The 24,939-nt window shown below is 34.6% G+C and overlaps 1 protein-coding gene across 19 annotated transcripts in view; it reads right to left on the reverse strand.

Moving 5' to 3' along the window:
- Positions 1-24,939, reverse strand: part of TRIQK (triple QxxK/R motif containing) — an 84,452-nt gene that overhangs the window by 54,321 nt on the left and 5,192 nt on the right. For 2 of the 19 annotated variants that reach the window (XM_070630634.1, XM_070630632.1), the window contains exons 2-4: positions 19,972-20,132; positions 18,273-18,506; positions 9,823-9,936 (exon numbers count right to left, since the gene is read on the reverse strand). In XM_070630634.1, coding sequence (XP_070486735.1) covers positions 9,823-9,903 — 81 coding nt within the window. In that variant the 5' untranslated portion in view covers positions 9,904-9,936; positions 18,273-18,506; positions 19,972-20,132. Of the gene's footprint in view, positions 1-8,144; positions 8,209-9,822; positions 9,937-18,272; positions 18,507-19,971; positions 20,133-23,162; positions 23,361-24,939 lie in introns of all 19 variants that reach the window. The other 17 variants (XM_070630648.1, XM_070630646.1, XM_070630640.1 and 14 more) reach the window with 13 other exon arrangements.

Here is a 24,939-nt window from a genome sequence, read left to right on the forward strand (position 1 = left end):
TTTAAGCAATTAGGTTTCCAAATTCAACAAAAACAAACTGGGACAAGTCACTTAAGTCCACCTAGAAAAAGCAATAAATAACATATATTTGTCTTCCTTTCTCTCGCACTCTCTCTCTCTTTGGCTAACTACTTCAGGAATAGTGAACTGAAAAAGAAAGTTCTAGTTTGGCACATGGATAGTTTCTAAGAAACATCCATGTTAACATTCAATTGACCAAATACAAGTATAGCAGGGAAATGTACAAGACCAGAAGACACAAAACCTTAGTGTAACCTTGTCTTTTCAATAAAAGACTGGATGACCTTGACAAAGTCATTCTGTTTCCTTTCTTACATGATTCCTTAATTTCTTTCAAACTTAAAAACCTAGTAGGGGCCAGCCTGGTTGCATAGTGGTTAAGTTCATACGCTCCGCTTCAGTGGCCTGGGGTTCATGGGTTTGAATCCCAGGTGCGGACCTACATACCACTCATCAAGCCATGCTGTGGTGGCATCCCACGTCAAAAATAGAGGAAGACTGGCATAGATGTTAGCTCAGGGACAATGCTCCTCAAGAAAAAAGAGGAAGACTGGCAACAGATATTAGCTCTGGGCCAATCTTCCTCATCAAAAAAGGGAAAAAATTTTAGTATACATGAGCATACGTATCAGGTTAAGGATAATTGTTTCCATGCATAGAAACACATCTTTGTATATTAAGATAGGTCCAATAATAATACTACATACTTTTTAAACATAATCTTTTAAAACCAGTGAAAGATATGTTTACTGAGTTAAGCTTAATGTGAGTATATAAGGGGAAATAAACAGCTCAAAGAAACCATCAGAATACTCTTTATAGTTATTTTGCTTATAGTGGTTTCACAATTCTGTATGACGTACTAAAAACAGCTTTATTAATAAATAGATGTCAAAAGTATAAAAACAACTAGTAGACATCAAATTTCATAGAGTTGAATTAAATGCGCTTATTATATTGGAGTCCCATGTGATTATATCACCACTTTACTAATATAGGAATTTCTCTGACTGGTAGTTTTCAAACAGATTGTGTTATTAAAACCTATATTTACAAACAATAATGCAAATTACGCATTTATAAAACCACCAATTCATACTACCAGAGAAATACCATAAAGAGTAAAGGCAAACTGCAGAGATATTGCAGGTTCAGTTCCACATAACCACAAAAAAGCAAACATCACAACAAAGAAAGTCACACAAATTTTTTTTTGTTTCCCAATGCATATAAAATTATGTTTACACTTTACTGTAGTTTATTAAGTGTGCAAAAGTATTATGTTTAAGAAGCTAATGTACATATCTTAATTAAAAAATACTTTTTTGCTAAAAAATGTTAACCATCACCTGAGGCTTCATGAATTGTAATCTGTTTGCTGGTGAAGGGTCTTGCCTCAATGTTGATGGCTGCTGACTGATCAGGGTGGTGTTTACTGAAGGCTGGGGTGGCTGTGGCAATTTCTTAAAATAAGACTACAATAAAGTTTGCTGCATCAATTGACTCTTCTTTTCATGGACGATTTCTCTGTAGCATGTGATGCTGTTTTACCCACAACATTTTACCCACAGTAGAACTTCTTTCAAAATTGGAGTCAATCCTCTCAAAGCCTGCTGATGCTTTATCAGCTAAGTTTATGTAATATTCTAAATCTTTGTTGTCATGTCAACAATCTTCACAGCATCTTCACTAAGAGTAGATTCCATCTCAAGAAACACTTTCTTTGCTCATCCATTAGAAGCAACACCTCATCCACTAAAGTTTTATCATGAGATTACAGCAGTTCCCTCACATCTTCAGGCTCTACTTCTAATTCTAGTTCTCTTGATATTTCTAACCAGATCTGCAGCTACTTCCTTCACTTAATGAGGGTTGAAATCAACTTCTTCCAAATTCCTGTTAATGTTGATATTTTGACCTTTTTCCTTGAATCATGAATGTTCTGAATGGCCTCTGGAATGGTGGATCTTTTCCAGAAGGTTTTCAGTTTACTTTGTTCAGATCCATCACAGGAATCACTATCTGTGGCAGCTATATCCTTACAAAGTGTATTTCTTAAATAATAAGACTTGAAAGTCAAAATTACTTCTTGATTCATGGGCTGCAGAATCGATGTTGTGTTAGCAGGCCTGAAAACAACATTAATCTCACTGTACATCTTCATCAGAGCTCTTGGGTGACCAGGTGCATTGTCAATGTACGAATATCTTGAAAGGAATCTTTTTTTCTCAGCAGTAGGTCTCAACAGTTTGCTGTTGGTTACTGTGAACTATGTTGGAAGCAAATGTTCTGTCATCCAGGCTTTGCTGTTCCATTTACAGAGCATGGGGAGAGCAGATTTAGCATAATTCTTAAAGGTCCTAAGATTTTTGGAATGGTAAATGAGCAGTGGCTTCAACTTAAAGTCACCAGCTGCATTATCCCCTAACAGGAGAGTTAGTATGTCCTTTGAAGCTTTGAAACCAGGCATTGACTTCTCCCCTCTACCTATGAAAGTCCTAGATTGCATCTTCTTTCCATATAAGGCTGTTTTGTCTACATTGAAAAGTCTGTTGTTTAATGCAGTCTCCTTCATTAGTTATCTTAGCTAGGTTTTCTGGATAACTTGCAGCTTCTACATCAGCTCTTGCTGCTTCACCTTGCACTTTTATGTTATGGAATCAGCTTCTTTCCTTAAACCTCGTGAACCAACCTCTGCTAGCTTCAACCTTTTCTTCTGCAGCTTCTTCACCTCTCTCAGCCTTCACAGAATTGACGAGAGTTAGGGCCTTGGTTTGGACTAGGTTTTGGCGTAAGGGAATGTTGTAGCTGGTTTAATCTTCTATTCAGACCACTAAAACTTTCTCCATATCAGCAACAAGCCTCTTTTGCTTTCTTATCATTCATGTGTTCACTAGGGTAGCACTTTTAATTTCCTTCAAGAACTTTTCCTTTGCATGCACAATTTCGTTAACTGATGCAAGACACCTAGCTTTTGGCCCTTCTCAGCTTTTGATATGCCTTCCTTATTGAGCTTAATCTTTTCTAACTTTTGACTTAGAATGAGAGATGTGCGACTCTTCCTTTCACTTGAACACTTAGAGGCCACTGTAGGGTTATTAACTGACCTAATTTTAATATTATTGTGTCTCAGGGAATAGGGATGACCAAGGAGAGGGAGGGAGGCAGGACGGCAAGTCAGTGGAGCAGTCAGAACACACATATTTATCGATTAAGTTTGCCATGTTATATGGGTGTAGTTCACGGTGCCCCAAAACAATTACAATAGTAACATCAAATATCACGGATCACAGAGCACCTTAACAAATATAATAATAATGAAAGAGTTTGAAATGTTGCAAGAATAACCAAAATGTGACACAGAGACACCAAATGAGCAAAAGCTGTTGGAAATGGCGCCAATAAGACTTGCTCTAAGCAGGGTTGCCACAAACCTTCACTTTGTGAAAAATGCAGTATCACTGAAGGACAATAAAGCAAAGCACAATAACACAAGTATGCCTGTATTGAATTTAAAAACTTGAGAAAACAACATGCAAAAAGGTTAATGGGGAGGAGCACGGGATTATTAATTAATACAACTCTACTCTGTAGAAACAAATAAAAATGGAGGAAAAAAGTACAATATTAAAAAGTATATTAAATGTTTCCATAACAATGGATTGATGGAGAAAAGGATATCCCAGATATGAACCAAAACACAAATGAGAAAACCATACATTCTATTTTGTACCAGGTTCTATCTCCCATCTCCTATTCACTAATTCCTATTCTATCAAATGTATAAGGCATTTCATGTCAAAGTACTGTTTGATAGGTGACCTTTTTAAGAACATTCAGTTTCACAAAGAAGAAATAACTAAAGAAAAGCTAACGAACAAAAATATAGAAAATACAGATTTGAAATAGTCAAAAAGCAATGAAAGACTTCAAATTCCATTAATGCCATGGACTACAGACATTAAAACACTTCAATTGTAAATTAGTGTTCTGGCTACATGAGTTTTCATTGTGTGAAAATGCACCATCTACACTTGTGTTATGCGCATGTTGCTGCATGTATTATACTTCAATGAAAAGTTACAGAAAAATATAGGATTCAGCTAACATAATACTTAGAAGAAAAAAACTAGAATAGACAAAAGATTGAAAAAAAAGAACTACAAAGAAAACACTACAATAAAGAGTAAAGTTCCCCAAATTACAAGGAGTGATAAATAAACTAAGAGCAATAAATACTGAAATAGAAAATAAAGATGCAAAAGAGATGAGATGATCAACATAAACAAAAGCTAATCTTTTTAAAAACAATCACATGGAACAAACTCTTGTCATGATAGAACAAGAAAAAAGATACAAACAAGAAAAAAGGTACAAACATATTAGAAATGAAAAAGGGAACATGGCTAAATATTCAGCAGAAATTTTACATAACAAGCGGACACCATGGAAAACTCCTTGTCAATAAATTTGAAAATTAGAACATACATTTTTTAGAAAACAGACTTACCAATACTAGTTCAAGAAGGTAGAGGTAGAGTAAAATTGAATAGAACTATAATCATCAAATAAAGTCAATTAGTGTTTAAAAATCTACCCTTAAAAAGAAAAGATACACATAAAACAAAACAGGCAAGTCTAGATAGTATTAGAGGAAAGTTCTATTAACATTCCAGGAATAGATAATCCTTATAACAAGCTATATCAGATGTACATTTTTTAAAAAGCTATTTTGAAAAATTGAATAGGCACAATACTGCTCAACTCATTTCATTAGGCTAACAAAACCTTGAAATGAAAACAAGGCAAGGACATTATGAGAATGAAATCTCATAATCTCACTTATGGAGAGAGAGATAGAAATCCTAAACATAATATTAGAAACCAAATCCAGTACATACAATCATAATAACAAAATTTAACACGATTAAGCTGGACTAATAACAAAATGCAAGAACAGTTTAACATTATATAACACATTAATGATATTCTCCATGATGGCTGATTAGAGGGAAAATGCTGCAAGTCCTCAATAGATACAGGGAGAAAAAAGTTACACTAAATGCCCATTGATTCTTCAACAGAGAGAGAGAGAATAGAAAAGAAGGGAGGAAGAGGAGAAGAAAGGGAGAAAGGGAATGAGGAAGGGAGGTAGGAATGGAGGAAGGAAGGAAGGAAATAGGAATAGAAAAGAAATTTCTTACTCTGTTGATAGGTAGGCAAACAGATAAAGAAAAGATTATATTTCATAGCGAAAATCATAAAGGAGACAAAGATAATCATTGCACTGAGACATCTAGGTAATTTAGTGAGGCAAGAGGAAACGGACTTAGGGATTGGCAAGGAAAACACCAAGTTATTATTCTCAAATAATATGACCGGGGAGGTGGGTGAGAAAAGCTACAGGTAAATTATTAGAATCTGTACAACATCCTTTACAAGAGTTCAGCAAGTTTACTATATATGAAGTCTACTATACACAAAAATCATAATATACTATAGCAGTAAAATCTATAAAATACCTATAAATATTACGAGTACCTCTAAAAAGTATATGCGAGACCACTTATGAAAATTTTTTAGGAGATAGACTATTGCAATAAAATAAGAGCAGTAATTAATGAGTATTTTGGGAAGCGATGCAGCAATATCAAGTAAAATTTAAGATATGTATATCAGAACCATAAATGCCACTGCTTGTTATAGGAATTAGAGAAACAATCCTATATGTACACAAAAACACTAGCAAGAATGTTCACTGCAACATTTTTAATAACCTAAAATAAATTTTGGATAAAAATCAAAACCCTGTATGTACATCACAATTTATTCATCAATGAAATATAAAGCAGTTAAAATGTGTCACCAAAGATACATGTTTTGATATATTTATATAACATTTTAAAACATTAAAATCAATAGCTGATATTATTTAGGGAAAAATTACTTATTTAGATTATATACACATATTCATTCATCCTAATGATAAAACACCAAATTCTTTAGTTATCTGGTGGGAACAAGGAAGGAAGATAACATTTAGATAGCTTGTACAGAAGTATTTAATTGGATTTGTTGACAGCATATAGTTGGGTCTTACTTTTTAACCCAGTCTGAAAACATCTGTTTTAAATGGAGTGTTAAGATCATTGTATTTAATGGAATTATGATATCTTCATGTTTATATCCATTATCATGCAATTTATTTTCTATTTATCCCACCTGTTCTGTTCCTTGTTCTTTATCTGCCTCTTTTGGATTAATTGAACATTTTTAAAATTCTATTCTATCTTTGCTTTTATTAGTTATTCCTCTGTTTTGCATTTTTAGCAGTTACTCTAGAATTTATAATATACATAAATAACATAACAGTCTATCTTCAAATAATATTCTACCACTTTACATATTATATTAGGCCTTACAACAGTAAACTTCCATTCCTGTCCCCTACTCTTTGGGCTACTGTTGTCAAACACTTCACATCTATATATATTATAAGTCATTGCTAATACATTTTCTTTAAACAATCACGTATCTTTTTAAAAATTTTAAAAATGAGAAAAATATCTTTTATCTTTAGTACTATATTTACTATTTCCAGTACTCTTTATTCCTGTATAGATTGATGTTTCATTTTCCTTTCTCCTGAAGAACTTTCTTTAACATTCCTTGTAGTGTAAGTATTTGGGAGAAAAAATTCAGCTTCTTTTAAGATACAAAAGTATTTATTTTGTCTTTCATTTTTGAAGAATATTTTTGTCAGGTATAGAATTCTATGGTCACAACTATTTTCTTTTAGTACTTGAAAGATGTCACTCCTTTCTCTTCTGGTTGGCACAGCTTTAATGAACACTCTTCAAATTTATCTTTTTTCTTTATTTCATATTCCTCCCTTGCTCTGGCTACTTTAGAAAAAAATTTTTTATCACTGTTTTCAGCAATTTAACTTTGATGTGCTTTGGTGTCTGTTTGTTTGTCTGTTTGTTTTTATCCTGATTAAGGTTCCTTGAGTTCTTACATCTGTGAGCTTATAGTTTTCATCAAATTTGGAAAATTTTCTGCCAGGATTTCTTCAAATATTTTTTCTGCCTCCCCCTTTCTGGGACTTCAACAACATATATACTAGACGCTTCATATAGTTTCATCAGTCACTGAGGCTCTTTTTAAATTTTTTAGCAATTATTTTCTCTCTGTCTTTCCTTTTGGAGGAATTTTATTATAATACTTTCAAGTTCACTGATCTTGTCTTCTGTAGTGTCTAATCTGCTAAGAATATTATCCAGTGAAATTTTTAATTCAGAAATTGTATTTTTCAGCACTAGAATTTTCTCTCTTTCTAAAGCTTTCATTTCTCTCCTATGTTCATGTTTTCCTTGAAAAATTTTTAAATATTTATAACTGATTAAATTTCTTGCTATCAGTTATACCAAATCCGTCACTTATGAGTCTATTTCTATTGACTATTTTTTCTCTTGGTTATGGAGCACATTTTCCTGCTCCTTGCACATGTCTAGTAATTTTTTATTGGATGATGGACATTATAAATGTTACATTGTTGACTGTCTGGATATCATTTTCTTCCTTTGAAACATTTTGGATTTTTTGTTGGGAGGAATGGGAGGCAGTTAAGTTACTTGCAGATCCACTTTGACCATGTTTTATTTAAGTTTTTCTGCGTTGGGTCTGGAACAGTCTTCACTCCAGGGATAGATCAGCCCTACTTCTAAGACATTAGGCTCTCCACTAAATGCCCTGGTTGATCATGAGGTCACACCATTCTGACTGACCAAAGTTCTAATATCTCACTATTCTATGCAAGCTCTCAGAAATGTTCAGTTTAAAACTTCCGTCCCATGCTATGCCCTTCCATATGGAGTTTTACACTACACATGCATGGCCCAGAATACAGAATACAAAAAAGACTCAAGGGAATCCCTATGCAGATTTCTGATGTGTTTTGGCTGCATAGCTCCCTCCAGAACTGCCCCAGAACAGCTGCCTCAGCTTCTCCAAATTCCAATCTCTATCACCTAAACTCAGTGAGTTTGCTGGGCTCTGTTTAGGTTCCTCTTCTCCATATTCATAATCAGGAAGTTAATTCCAAGAAGAAAGCCAGTGCTTACCTTGTTTGTTTCCCTTCTCTCAGGAATCACAATTCTATGCTGTCTATTGTCCAGTGTTTGAAAACTGTTGAAATATACCAGTTTATTTTTGTTAGCTGTTTACAGTGGGCAAAGTCTAGCCTTTATTAATCCATCATGGCCAGAAGAGAAAGTCTTCAATTTGCAATTTTATTTCTTAATCTTTGGTGTGAGACATAGATGTTTATAATATTATTTTATTACACTTCATTTGATAATGAAATATTTCATTACAAAACAAATAACATGCTTTTTATGTACAATTGATGATGGAAATTTACTTGATCTATGTAAACTTTGGTTTGTTTATTCATTAGACAGCTATTATTTATTTTCTTCATAGTTAAGAGTTTTCCAAAAGTCAATTAAAATATAGTCCCAGAGATCAACCTTTGAGGTTAGTTTGCAGGAGAAAAATCTGGGACTATTAGGTAGCAGTTAAAACTATGGAACTTAGCTAAAATAGATACAAATATACCTGAACCTGGGAATAAGAATGGTCCTGTTAAAGCCAAGGAACTTACCTTAGAGATATAAAAGGAAGGATCTGAATATAATTGGTCAGTACAACAAGTTTATTTAGAATGACAGAATCACATAATCAGAAAAAACCTAGAGATTAATAAGTCTATTTGTTCTTAACCTTTACCCCTTGGACAGTCCAACAAGCCTTATTAAAGAACCTGGGTTCACCCTACCCTCATCTTGCTAACAATGACAAAAAAAATAACAAAATTTTTATATAAGAAGACCATGTACATATTAATTTGAATTTTGCTGTTATAGTAATTGCGTGAAAATTAGACAATTGGCTTTTGTCTACATGAATAAATACTGACCTGGTTGAAAACTCATATTTGAAAAGCAACACATTCACAAGATCGATGCCTTTTAGTATAACTCTAGGACTCAACTAACAAAGGATATCCAAAGGAATGATATTTATTGTTTCTCATATTAATTATGCTTGATTCACTTCTCCATCATAAAAGGAAAAAAAAACCACTATGTAAATTTTGAAAAGACTCTAAGAACCAGAGACTACATTAACTAAAAATTAAACATAACAAACCTTTAATGAGTTCTAACTGTGGTGTGGGTACAATCAAAGGCACATTTACACATGATAGAGAATCTTTAAAGAAGTTAAGCCAGATGCAATCACTATGTATCATCCTATGTTAGACCCAATGTATGTACTTCTCCAGATTCACTGCCTACTGGATCCTCAGTCACTTGCCCAACGAACAGCACCAGCCTTTACCTTCAACTTATCTTCTAATACCACTGGCTGACTTGGCTTCTTCTACGAGTGAAGGTGAAGACAGCTTCTATCACCACCCCCACAGCCACAGCAATATCTGCACCTAGACCCATAGAAGCTTGGCCTTCCCACCACTTCCAGATTCCGATGAAGACCCATAGCACAGAGTATGAGATCTGACTTCCCCAACAACAATCTGAAAGGTACAGGGACAATAACATACCATGAGGTGAGCTTTCACCAGTGAGAAATAAGAGATAGGAAGATGTTGGCAGATAAATTTCTTTCTCTTCCTCAATTCAACTAATTGGTTCTATACAGCTTGGCAGGAGGAATCCCACATGACTAAACAAAAGTCTATTTTTGTCATGCAGCTGTGGTCAGCTTAGTAACTACCTTGTGTTTCTTTTTTCTCATATACTGTTTTTCTTTCTTCCATTTTTCATTCATTCTTCTCCTCGTATTGCACCCAGGCATAAGCTGTGCCTCAGACTCTGTTGTCTGGAAAACCTGTGATAAGATAATTCATTACTCTATTTCTGTCCCATCAATTCCTAAATATATCACAGCTTTTTACAATTAACTGAGGTACTCTGTAGTTTTTCAAAAACAGTTTTGAATATCCAATAGAGATCCAAAATAACTCTCCCTAGGAATTCATAAGCTTCTTCTTTAAAATAGAAGTCTCAAGCTGTGAATTCCCTATGTCTGCCCTGCTCTAAACCCAGATAAGAAGAAAACTACGATAATAGCCACAGAGATGTAGGAAGTGGAATGTCAAATGTAAATACAAAAATGTTGAGTGGGTAAAGTAAGAAAGACATGGTATTAACTACAAAAATAAATGAGGTGATCCTGGAGTACACAGTCAATTAAAAGTTATCCATATGCTTATATTGATAAGTAATAACCAAATCAAATGTAGCTGGCAGAATTCTAAGATCACCTCCAATACCCTCATCCTTGTATATCTCCCCCCTTGAGTGTGGGTGGAATCTGTGAATATGACGTGATTGATCATATTGATATTAATGATATTGATATTGTGATTGATCATAATATCTGTGAATATGATGTAACTCCTGTGATTACAATATATTAAATAGCAAAAGGGGTTTCCCAGATCTAATTAATGTGCCATATCAGTTGACTTTAGAAAAGGGATATTATCCAAGTGGGACTAATCTGATCATATGAGCACTTTAAATCTCGGTCTAGAGGTCAAAGTCAGAGAAGTCAGAGAGATTCAAAGTGAAAGGGATTTGATGTATGAGAAATTCTCCACTACTGGATGGGGCCATGTGGCAAGAAATATGGGTGGCCTGAAGGAAGCCAGTCACCCAAGGAGGAAATGAGAACTTCAGCCCTACGACCACAACAAACTAAATTTGGCCAACAACCGATATGATCTTAGAAGTGGACTCTTCCACAGAACCTTGCACAGCCTGGTTGATATTTGATTTCAGAGATCCCAATCAGGCCATGCTGGACTTCTGATCTACAAAATTGTTGTGAGTGAATAAATGGTTTTTGTTTTAAGCCACTAAGTTTATGGTAATTTGCTACACAGCAATGGAAAAGTAATACATACCTGGAAATAAGCCATCTAATATCTAGATTATTGCATCAGTTAAATACAGTCATGAAAGTTATTATTAGTAATTTTTGGGGGGGGGGGTGAGGAAGCTAACATCTGTGTCAATCTTCCTCTCTTTTGTATGTGAGATGCCACCACAGCATGGCTTGATAAGTGGTGTGTAGGTGTGTGCCTGGGATCTGAACCTGCAAACTCTGGGCCGCCAAAGCAGAGTGCGTGAACTAAACCACTATGCCACTGGGCCAGCCTCTTAGCAATTATTTTTAAAGACAAAAGAATGTGTAAAGTTTGTTAGATCCTTTCCTAAACTACATTCTTATTAAAAAATTAAAATGTCATTATACTCTTTTAACATATGTCTTAATGGTTTCTATTTTAGAATCAATATTTATTCTACTATAAAATGGCATTAGTACTCTGCAAGTTTTCTCTTTTCCACTGGTCAGTTTTCAACAGTATTGATCAAATCCTCCTTCAGATAAGCTAAGATTTTACCTGTGAATCAGGTTCTCTAGAAGCATATTTGCAAAAGAGGATGATTATGGTCAGCAGTTTGCTATTTGCCCCTTAAACCAATAGAATAATGATCATTGATGTTCATATGAAAGGTCACAAGCACAGGAAATACATACTTTCTGAATTAAAAAATTCAATTACTTTAATATAGTTTTTAAATATATTTTATTTTACTTTCTTTTTTACACTGGTACACAGTCATATGTTATGTATATGACTAAACACAGCATCTCCTTCAGCCATGTCACACAATAAAAGAATGTATTTTATTTCTGCCCTAGCTCTTTGTATCTGAACTTACATATCACTCAGATATATGAAGGACTGATTGAAAGAATATCCTTTCATCTTTATTATTCTCAAAGAATTTGTGAAACATAACTTTAGATCTTCTAGCTGAAGAAGTAAAAAATGAAAATAGACAACCCCAGGTCACATGGTCCTTAAATGCTCACTCATATAGGTAATCCATTGGAAACATGCAGCAAATAACAACAAAACCAGGAATGATGGGCGCAAGATTTTTATTTGCACAGTTTCATACCTTTTTAGAATCACTTGCTCTGTTATATGGTGAGAGTACAGAGTAGTAGAATGCTGGCAGCTTTCACTAAGTGTTCCATGTCAACTTGTTCCTCAATTTTGAGAATTCCATTTAAATTTTGACTAAACCTTAGGCAAACACTCATGCAAGGAAAGGATGGCATTGTGCAATGAACTAATATAATAGAGTGAAAAGCATTCCTTATAAAAAGATAGAGACAGGTGATACACCAACAGTTTCCATATTCTTCACTTAACGCTTTTAACTGTAAATATCATTATAAAGAATAAAGAAAGAATAGAAAAAGATGTGGAATGAACTGAACTGATAAAAAATCTACTAAAGGTATTCATGTTCTATGTGATTAAAGAGAGAGAGTGATTATTTTGTGAACTGAAGATTGGAGTTTAAAGGGTTTATTCAGAAAATAGCCAGAAACTCTCTGGAGATAACTAAATTGTTTGCTACTAGTAATGGTTCTTTTTCATAGATTTAAGCAATATGCTGGTCTTCACAATGTGAGTGCTGAGAGAAAGGGAATAAAAACTTTCAAATAAAAGTTTTGCCTTCAATTATTAAAAAGGAAAAAATATACAAGTCTGACAATCATAATTTGCATAATATTTCATATTCAGGAAGGTAATCTCTACATAAATAGTGGGGTTTGCTTTAATTTGACAAGCAAGCTGTATAAGTTATCTCTACATAAATCAACAATCACAGTTATTCACAATAAATCAATATATTTATTATAAAAAATTCTTCTTTATGGAAAATTGTGTATGTGTAGGTGCATACACAGAACATGTATGTACAAAGATTATATGTGTGTCCAGGCCTCGATATTCATTCTAGTGTTATCATGTGCCCAAAGAGATAGCTCCATGTATGAAGTTTAAAGTATAAAATACAGTTAATTTTCAATTAAATTAGTTTCTAAAATATGTCCAGAGAAAACCAGCAGCATTTATAATTGAAAATAGAAGCATAGAACAGAAAACAAAAAGAGAAAATATATCTTATAGTAAATAATATAATTATGAAAAAGAACAGAAAAAGTTAATTTCCCAGTGAACCAGATGCTCTGGGCAGAAAGTAAATGACTAAAATATCAAAATGGAAAATTAGAAATCGGTTTGTTTAATAACATAGGCTAACTCTTAATGAAAATCTACTCCACTTCCCAGAATAATTTTATGATATGAAAATGATGAGTAAATTATTTCTCAAGTGTGATTCTTCTAGGAAACAGATCAGTGAAACAAAAAGAATATCATCACACCTCACACCATACAAACAAAAAATTCACATATAGAAGCAAAAACTCACAGTTTACATCGCATTCATGTTTAAAATCAAACATCACTTTTTCACATTCTGAAGATTCCTCCTTTAGCCCCCAAATATGGAAAGAAAAACAAGCCAGGGCTTTAGTATATTTTTTTCCAACCTGGAACAGCTGCAAAAAACAAATCTTGCTGGAGATAAGCTTGGTTATAAATACCAACATCATCCCCTTTAAATAAGGGAGTCCAGTTTTCATACCATCTGCCTCTTTCTAAACGGGAAAGAAATATGAAAATCATAAACCAGGACATTCTCTTTCCAATAAGGCATTTAAAAATGAATGTAGTGAAAAGGTTATGAACTGCTCTGAGCCCCTGCCTTTAAACTCGGCCTGCTTAGCTCAGATCAGAAAATGGGATTTCATGAAAGTAAACAACTCTTATTCCATGTATAAACTGCCTGCAGTAATTAGTAAAGAAACAAAAGAATGTTGTTTTCCAACTTGTTCACATTATTGGTCATAACCACAATCTCTGATTGGACCATATTTCTCCTTAATGCATCATACTCCCTACTGTTTATTTTTTAACTACATGAGTCACTTTTGTTACCTCTACTTTTTTCAAAACTTTTTTAGAGCTTATTCCAAAGACTTTCATGTTATCTCTTTCAGTACAAAAATCTAGTTACTAATAGAACAGGACTTTTAATACTGATTCTATCCTCTGCAAAAATCTTTCCTATGCCTCTCTCAAAACAGTGGTCTTTTTATATTTGAGTTTCGATTTTATCTAAAAACCTTCTTTCTTCTTTTGCCCTTAATTATTTTTCATTCTTTGTTAACGACCTTGTGATTGAGCATTTTAATTTTTCACTGTCCCACATCACTATTACTTCACTAATGAAGTCCATAAACCGTATCCCTTATTTAACTCCTTAAAGCATTCACAGGAAAGAATTAATGCAAGGTGGCCTACCAAATAGAGCAGTTCAGAGGGGTATACGAGATACGCCCACACAAAGGAATATCCAGTATAGTAATACTGAGATCGCTTGAGAGAAAGTAGAAGAAACAGAGGAAAATGGCACCCTCTATTTTAACAATATATGTAAATATGGAGTCAGTTCCTTGGATTACAGTGGTAGAACTCTGAAAAGCTACTGAAACAAAGGTACCTAGGGAACTCCAGCACAATTCATTCTCATATTTATTCTCTCCCTTCCTCGTTTTCTCATACACACATCTTTATTGCATACACACACCTATATATTGCAAACAAAAAGAACAAAATTGAATTTTCCATCATGAGCATTTGCAGTTATTTTACAGTGCTAAGACTGTACTTAAATGTATCCTTCATAGGAAAAATATGTCCTAAGCCTTTTGTTTATTTGCTTTCATTCTGTTTTAGCCATTGACCACCTAATCTGTAATTTTAAAAGACAAAGTTGTTCTACAAATGACAAATGACATTTCATTGCCTTCTTGGAATGCTGCATCTTCAGTGTGTAAGGAGGAAGGAGAGGGAGAGATTAAAGTAATGGTCATAAAATTTAGTCTCAAATTAATTATTTAAAATAAACAATCATTTTACAGCAATCAATATTTCATCCTTTTCATGAGTTGATGTAGGCACTACAAAATGATATGAGCTATTAGATTATTAGTTTTGCAACAGAGAAGTTATTTTACCTTAGACCTATCAACTATTAGTTTAAAAATACTGAAATGCTTTTTTCATTTTAAATTTAGTCTACTGTTTATTTTCTGACTTCCCTCCACCAGAATGTGGTACCACAAGAGCAGGGATCTTTGTTTTGTACAGTAAAGAATCCCAAACAGTGAGAACAATGTGGCACACAGTGGACTCTCAATACTTATTTTTCAGTAAATATTTTCCAGAGGACAGTTATGTTAACTTAAAACATCTACATTTTATGCTTGTCATAAATAAGTAAAAATTCTTTGAGTTTGAAAATATTAATATCAGCTCTCAATCTTTTATAAGAATATGAGCCTGATAAAGGGTGGGTTAACTCCTCCCTACTTTAACTCGTTTCCTTTCCGGTTCTGTCACTTTTTAGCTGTTTACCAAGATACACTCATTCACCATTTTTAAAATGGGTACAGTAAGAATACCTATCCCAAACGGCTGTTGCAAGTGTTAAATTAAACGGCTAATTCATATAAAGTAACTAACACAGTGCTTCTCACATAGTAAGCACTCAACAAATGTTATTAATATCATTACACCATGCTGGTTTAATCAGTTACTCACTGTTGAGGCACCACACAATCCAAATAATTTTTTTAGACTAAAAGCAAGCTGAAGTTGATGATCTCACATTCATTTAAAAAGTCAATGGGCTCCCTTATGTTCAAGGTTCTCAGAGTATAAGAATGGTCTCATAATATACTAAGCCTGTAATAACTTAATTACATATAAATTCTACACTTTCTGCTACTATTTGGTCTCCTAACCATCTTCCATCATCAGCTTAGTGGCTTCCACAAAAGTATCTTTGGATAACTTTTAAGATGCCAAATTGCATATGCTAACTTATAGTTAATAAATTGGAAACTCTGGATTAATAGAGTATCACTTACATGCTTAAAATATGTGTATGTAATCAGTACTCAAAAATACGTACTTTAAGAGGCTGGCCTGGTGGCACAGTGGTTAAGTTCACACATTCCACTTCAGTGGCACAGGGTTCGCTGGTTCAGATCCCAGGCATGGACCTAAGAACTACTTATCAAGCCATGCTGTGGCAGGCACATCTCACATATAAAATAGAGGAAGATGGGCACAGATGTTAGCTCAGGGCCAATCTTCCTCAGCAAAAGAGGAGGATTGGTGGCAGATGTTAGTTCAGAGCTAATCTTCCCCCCCCAAAAAACACATACTTTCATAAATGAGAGGCTTCTGAACAAAAAAAAAAAAGTTTAAATGCTAGTACTCATTTTTAAAAACTGACAAATGAATTGCTAATCTTTGTCAGAAGTCCCAAATTATCCTCCAGTCTAAGTAAAGAACCTCCTAAGGGAACACTTCCACCAATTCTTTGTTATTCTCTCCTCAAAAGTTGTAAGCTCCTGGTGTTATTTCTACTAAGTCCATATGTCACAATTTCTCTTATATATCCACCACATGCACTGAGCAGGTCAGTATGGTTCTTTCCAATGAGCAGTAATCTGACATTAGATAAACTGGTTCTGTCACCTAGGCCTCAAAACTTTCATTTGCAATAATAAATTTAGCATTCTAAATATTTAAAATAATCATGGGTCTAATACACATTTGCCAACAAGAAACACAATTTTAGAATATCCTTTAAATTATAGTACACCCCAAACGATGTTTTCCTAAAATATTTAAGAAAAATATCCTAAGTATTCCAATCACTTTTCTATTTTCTTTTTAAAAATTAAACTTCACTGTAACATTACACTACTTTATTTAAAAGTCTACAAAAAAAATGATTTTATAAAAGCACTGGAGAGGGGCTGGCCCAGCGACGCAGGGGTTAAGTGCACACGTTCTGCTTCGGTGGCCCGGGTACAGACATGGCACCGCTTGGCAAGCCATGCTGTGGTAGGCATTCCACATATAAAGTAGAGGAAGATGGGCACAGATGTTAGCTCAGGGCCAGTTTTCCTAAGGAAAAAGAGGAGGATTGGCAGCAGATGTTACCTCAGGGCTAGTCTTCCTCACAAAACAAAAAGAAAGTACTGGATAACTGCCTCCCTAGATTTAGAAGATCTTCCTGTTATGAAATGATTGAGTCTTTATTATCACATTAACCAAAATTTGGGGGCAGGGGCTAGATTATATCTCATGAGCCCCTCTCATAGAAACAGCATACACAAAATTCTTTTAAAGTGTAAATTTTTAAATTATTGCTGAACTCTAAATAATTTGAAGAAAAAAGGAACAGAGATTCCCAAAACAATTTTTGCAGTGAAACGTGCAATCTGATTTTCTGCAAGTATATAACAGTAGCCAATAATCTCTCTGACCCAAGTCGGCCTCATCTCCCATTTGACTCAGTAGCAATTCCAGTTTGCAGGGTTCTCCCGAAGTCCTCCGCCTACCTTCATTTTAGTCTGGGTACATGAGCTTGTTTCCCAAGTCATAACAAAAATACACATCATTAGGTAAGAATCGCTCACTTTCCAAGTTTGTTCTAACTCACTCTCTTACAAACATCAACACACATATTTACACACACACCAAATACAAACTAATCTACACACACATACTCAGGCATGAAGACTGGCCACGTCAGTACTTCTACTTTGATTATAGTGTAAGAGGTGTCCTGTCTCTTGCCAACACGTCCTCTGTGCTCTGGAGCCCACCCTCTATATACTTTCCTCGCCCTTTTACCTTTTGTTCTCCTCCTCATCTCCTCTGTCACTGCCTTCATCTGGGGTGTTACCAGCCTTATTACATTAGTAGTATTATTGGTCTTACTGTCTCCAGTCTTCTTCCCCTCAAATCCATCACCCACACTGCTTCTAGAATAATCTAGAATAATAATCTAGAATAATCTTCTAGAATAATCAAATAAAACCTAATCAAAAAGTTCCCCTGAAGTATATTATATCATCCAATGTTTCCTTATGTCCTTTAGAATAGAGTTCTAATTGCACAGTTTGGTGTAATCTAGCCTCTGTTTTCCCTCCAATTTCTTTATCTGTCTTTATCCCACACATACACTGTGCTCCAACTACTTTGAATTACATACAATCCCTGATATTATCATACTACATAACAGCTTATTGCCTTTGCCCATGCTTTTCTTTTCTCTGAAAATGCTTTCAAATACTTCTTTGCCTGGATATTTTATACTCCTTTAACACAGTAGAAAGGTATGGCGGTCATTAATTCTACTCACATATCTTCCAATTCTCCTTTCTCTCTTGGTAGAGGGCAACACTGCTCTTCAAAGTTCCCCATTTGCAATTAAGCAATTTGCTTTGACCAATGAAACTCTAAATGCCAGTGCATAATTTGCCACTCTCTCTTCCCACTGCTGCAGTGATCATGGAAGTACACTGATGAAGTCTGATGAAGTCTTTGATGTCTTGAGTCTCTGAGCTTTCCTACCAACCCATTTTGGACATGTAGCCTGTGTGGGAAATAAACATTTGTTGTGTTCACACTGAAATTTGGGCTTGTTTGTTCCCCCGGCATAACCTAGGCTATTTTGACTGATACAAAGGGTTACCTTTTTCAGGAAGCCTTTCGTGAACCCAACACAATCTGATCCAAATGCTGCTTCTCCAAGTGATGATAGTATTCTATTCATACTCTTATCATAACACAACACTGTAGTAAGATGGCTGCTGTAATTATCCATCTCCCTTCAAACTGTACTTCTGAGCGCAGGAACTGTGTATTTCATCCCTGTATCCTCACCACTTAGCAAAGCATCTAGCTTATGGTAAGTGCTTAAAAAAATGTTTGCTAAATTAACTGTTTATTCATTCATTCATCAAAGGCCAGGGACTGCTCTAGTTACTAGAGACAGAGTAAAATCAGAGGAAACAAAAACTCCTGCCCTCATAGGAGCTAATATTCTTGTGAAGGATAATGACAATAAGCAAGACAAATTTAAAATACACAGTTTATTAGATAATGATAAATGCTAAGTAGAAAATATAGAGCAGGAATATTTGGATGGTGACCAGGGAAGACCTTATTTAGAAGGCGAACTTTTAATAAAAACCCAAAGGAAAGTAAGTAAATCGTCCATGCAGATATCTGAGGGAAGAGCAACTCAACAGAGAGAAGAGTGCACAAACCCTGAGATGGTAACACACCTGGCATGTTCACAGAACAACAAGGGAGCCAGGGAGACTCAGCAAATGAGTGGTTAGAGATGAGATTAGAGAGGTAACAAGGGGCCAGGTCTTGCAGAGATGTATAGGCTAGGTTAAGAGCTTTAGCTTTTATCTTGAGTAAAACAGGGAGCCATTGAAGAATTCTACACAGACTGAGTGGTGGAAAAGGATAGTGGAAGATAAGGTCAGAGATATAATGGGGGCCCATATTCTTTCATTTTATGACATATTTCCTCTCCCCACAATACATGTTTACATGTGAAAAGAGGATGTACCAATTAACCAAGAAAAATTAAAACTAGTATTGAATAACTGACATTTTATGATGATCTTAATCTGTTTATTACTTTACTATGCAAGGACATTGATTATAACCTATATATGATTACCAAAACATTGTAATGTACCAAGTATCATAGTGTATCAAATATCAAGAGAGATCAAGTATTTAATGTAGCAACAAATCCTACTAGACAATTAATAATACTAAACGGCTTAACAAATAAATCAGATGCAGATTTATAGCTCTATGGATCTTGCTTCATTTACTTGTATTTGCCCAAATACCACAAAATAAATACAAGCAAAAAAATTTTCCCATTGTAATACTGCCTTGCATAAGAAAAAACTACATTCTGAATGCAAGTTCATTGCCAAAAGCAAACAAACCAAAACAAGAAAAACGAAGCAAAAGAAAACAAATCAGAAGTCAAAACACCTTTTGCCAAATGTTAAATCAAATAAACACACCTTGTATTGTGTTCTTGATGCTGCCAAGTCTGAACTCTGAAGAGCTGCCAAGGGGTAAGATGTTTCCAAAAGCAAGATCTTTACCGAGGAAGCGGTTGCTCACATTCCTGGCAAATTCAACTCCAGATACCAATAATAATATTCTTGGCTGCTTTTTCTTACTGAAATTCAAAATAGAGTATATTCAAATATTAAATGGATGATCTCCAGTTCCCTCATTGTCCACAAAATAAAATTACCACAGCAGCATTTTCTAAAAGGTATTTCTTGGTTTGCTAACTCTGTCATTATGTTCAATCAAACTAAGTTTCTATGGCCAAATATACTTGGAAAATGTTGCATACTATGCCCCTTTTCCACAAGGCACACTTTCATAAAGGCGCTGGCCTAGTGGTGTAGTGGTTAAGTTCACGTGCTCCATTTCTGCAGTCTGGGGTTTGTGGGTTGGATCCTGGGCACAGACCTACACACCGCTCATCAAGCCATGCTGTGGCAGCATCCCACATACAAAATAGAGGAAGACTGGCACAGATGTTAGCTCAGGGACAATCTTCCTCACCAAAAAAACAAAACAAAAGGGCTCTGAGAAGTCCTTTAATAGAGAAGTCCATTTTACTTTACTTGACCCAATGTGTCCCAAATTTATTTAAGACCCTCTTTCTACTGTAATAAATAGTAACATTATTTTCACAGATCACACTTTAAGAATGCTTCATTCTATAGCAATTATCTGAAAAGTAGTGAGAGATGCTTTTTAGAATTGAATGTGAATGTAAACAGGTGGATTTGAATTTATTTTCTGTTATTGCAATTTGTACAGAGATGACCCATAAGAATAACTGCATTTATTCAACCATAAACTTTTAAGTATACGTTACCTTCTAAATTAAATGCCCATTAAAAAAGCAACAAGGAAAACAATCAAATAATGGTATGATTTATTCATTTTTGTTCAATGAATATTTACTGAATATATATTATGTGTCAAGTACTAAATTTAACTCTAGTTTTACACTGCAATTGCTCTTATATAGACAAGAGTATCAGATTTAAATGGTTCCAAACACTAACTAATAATAATAACACGAACTCAAAACTTAACCCCAAGTATCTGAGAACACAGTTTTATTAATTCTAATCACATGATTAAAAATACCGATTTTTAAAATAGGCTATTTTTAAATAGGGATAATCATCCAGGTCAAGCATCATAATATGAAAGCATAGTATCTTTCAAAAAACGGTGTTGCAGCACCAGCCCTGATGGCCTAGTGGTTAAATTTCGGTGCGCTCCACCTCAGCAGCCCGGGTTTGTTTCCACTCATAGGTATATACCCAAGAGAAATGGAAACACATGTCCACAAAAAACTTGTACTCAAATCTTCATAACAGAAGTATTCTTAGAGCCAAAAAGTGGAAATAATCCATAATAATAGACTAACAAAATGTAGTATATCCATACAATTGACTATTATTTAGCCATAAAAAGGAATTTATATTGATACACATTACAACATGGATGAACATTGAAAACATTATGCTAAGTGAAAGAAGCCAGTCACAAAAATTCAATTAATACTGTTTCTTTTATGTGAAATGTCCATGATGGGAAAATCTAGAGAGATAGAAAATGGATTAGTGGTTGCTTAAGGCTGAAGGTGGGAGCAGAAGAGATAGGGAGTAACTGATAATGGATGCAGAGTTTCTTTCTGAGATTATACAAATATTCTAAAAGTAAATAGTGGTAATGATTGCACAACTGTGAATATGCTAAAAACCACCGAATTGTACTCTTTAAGGTAATAACTTTTAAAGTTGTGAATTATATCTCAATAAAGCCATTATTAAAATAAAAGAGTCAAAATAATATAGGTCTACAGTCTTTACCCATAATGTTTGGGCCAAGATATGTCTTGGAAGTTTTTAGATTATAGAAAGGTAATATGTCCCATCTACAACTAACCCCAACTGGGAAAACTGAGTTTCCTAATAATTAAGTGACTTTTTCAAGTATGCACAATCAACAAGGAAAAAGGGCAGTGATTTGAACTCAAATCTATCCAATCACAGAGCTTGCTCTCTTTCCTCTACAGGTAAGAGTGTGTTCAGATGGCCCAGCCGAGCTATAGACTTGACATCTGTAAAATGGAGAAAAGAATCCTTTTAAATTTATCACAGAGATTATTTTAAGGATGAAAGGAGATCATTTTTATGAAAATAATGTGTTGAATATAAAGGTCTATATAAATGTGAGACAATATTATCTGGAAAATTATTTTCACTGTATATCTAAACCAAGGTTTAAAATGAGATATGGTTTTAGTCAAAGTCCATACAGGCATTGAAAACAAAGATGTTAATTTTATTAGAAGAAATGCTAAGCACTAATTTAAACATTGTTTTTTAAATGTCGAAGAGAATCTAAATATGTTCAAGAGGTCCACAACTAAACTTCTACCATCTCAAGTTTTCATAAAGCTTTTGTAAGCCATATATAAAAGTGGCGTAGCGTGCAAACATATACATTATGTTTGGTCTTAATGCAGTTCTATGGACCCAGAAGCCAGACAGATTACTTTTTTACCTTATAGATAGCTTCCCTAATCTTTTCAAAATTTAAAATTATTTCAGTTTATTTAATACACTGCTTACATAAGTTTCTAGGGTAAGCAGAGTTTTGTTTATACATCTTCCCTCAAGGAAAAACCTGTTATAAATAGGACATAAGTGGGTATACCCCAAGACAACTTTTGTTCTCTCAAAGTATAGTCATAGCATTTAAGAATTTTAGGGCCAGCCCAGTGGCACAGTGGTTAAGTTCGCACGTTCCACTTCTCAGCAGCCCAGGGTTTGCCAGTTCAGATCCCGGGTGTGGACATGGCACCACTTGGCAAAAACCATGCTGTGGTAGGCATCCCACATATAAAGTAGAGGAAGATGGGCATGGATGTTAGCTCAGGGCCAGTCTTCCTCAGCAAAAAGAGGAGGATTGGCAGCAGCTGGCTCAGGGCTAATCTTCCTCGAAAAAGAAAATAATAATAATTTTAGAGTGTGCTATATTTGAAAAACTTTAAGAATCCTTATTGTAAAATACGAATCTGATAACGTTGCTCTACTGTTTAAAAACTTAAAATGGAACCTCTGCCTACAGGATGAAGATTGCTTTGCATGGCATATAACAGCCTTCTCACCCTGGGCTCTTTATTGCTTCAACTCCAGCCGGTGAACTTCCTTTCCCAACCACATGATCCTATTGATAGCGTAGTGGCTTTACAAATCTTCTCCTTATCTTGATGTTACCTTAGCCCCAGCCGTCATCTACCTTGAAGTCACAGGCATCCTTCAAGGCCTCCTGTCAATGCCACTTCCTCTGTATAATTCACCTATAGCTGCCAAATAAATCTTTGCTGATTAACTGATTGACATATAACTCGTTTATTAAATATTGTACATGCTTACCTCTAAAAGTACATAGAATTTTGAAATACAATAGTAAAGTATTCATCATTTCTTACAATATTGCAGTATTAACTGACTAATTTTTGTCTTTGGAAACGCAATTCTAAAATCCTTACATGATTTTTGTTTCATTTAAGGCACAGAGATGGAAAAGAGAAAATGTGTATTATTGAATGTAAAGAATAATAGATTCTTGGTTTTTAACCCCAGTCTATATAAGACCTAAGAGATACTGGGGTAAGTAGAACATTGAAGGGCAATAACTAAGTAAATGTGGGTTCAGTGAATTGAAAAAAGAAAGTTCAGCCTTATACACTAAAGTTTTCAGTTTAGTCAGAAGTTGTAAACTTTTTCTGTCAAGGGCCAGATCATAAATATTTCAGGTTTTGCAGGTCAAGAGGCAAAATTAAGTTGTAACCATGTCACTGTGATTTGTAGCGCTGTGAGAAGCAGTACAGACAGCATCACATTGCATCTCTGCTGCAACTACTCCGCACTGCTGTTGCAGTGCAAAAGCAGCCATAGGCATATGTAAACAAATGAGTGTATGTAGCTGTGTTCCAATAAAACTTTATTTATAAACAATAAAATTTGAATTTCATATAATTTTTATGTCACAAAATATTATTGTTTTGATTGTTTTCAACCATTTAAAAATGTAAAAAGTATTTTGTTCATTGGTCATTCCAAAACAGGCAGTGAGGCATATTTGAGTGGGCCATGGGTCATAGTTTGCCAATTAATGATTCAGGTATGTGTTTAAATATGTTCTTACTTTTTTTTTTTTAAAAGATTGGCACCTGAGCTAACAACTGTTGCCAATCTTTTTTTTTTTCCTTCTCCCCAAAGCACCCCCAAGTACATTCATGTATATTCTGGTTGTGAGTGCCTCTGGGTGTGGCATGTGGGATGCTGCCTCAGCGTGGCCTGATGAGCAGTGCCATGTCTGTGCCCAGGATCTGAACTTGTGAAACCCTGGGCCCCTGCAGTCGAGCTCAGGAATGTAACCACTGGCCACAGGGCCAGCCCCGGTTCTTACTTGTGAATTACCAGATTTCATCTCTAGCATAAACAAATCAGAAGATGAAAAAATTTTACTTAAATCGAGTGTTGTTATTGAATTGAATTAATTTTTACATTCTACATCTTCTCATAGAAGCAGTTTTTTACATTTGCAATCAATTTTTAACTAGGTTTAGCATAATTATTTAGAGCCACCTCCATATTCAAGGACTTTAAAATATACCATCAGTTCTTTTGTTTTTGGATATTAACATAGCTTTTGTTTTATATTGCAACATCTTCTAATAAATTGTTGTACGTCTTAGTTCTCCCCCTCCCAAAAGCAAACAGCATGTAGTTTAGAATGCCTTACACTCTTAGGAATGGTTTTCTACTGCCATCACACAAGAAATACAAACTGCATGGAAGTTTCTTCTAAAAATTCTAAAAATGTTGCTCTATTGCCTTCTGGTATTTAATGCTACAGAAAAGAAGTCTGAGACCAGC

Source organism: Equus przewalskii, chromosome 8, assembly GCF_037783145.1.
Source record: "Equus przewalskii isolate Varuska chromosome 8, EquPr2, whole genome shotgun sequence".
NCBI classification, from domain to species: Eukaryota; Metazoa; Chordata; class Mammalia; order Perissodactyla; family Equidae; genus Equus; species Equus przewalskii.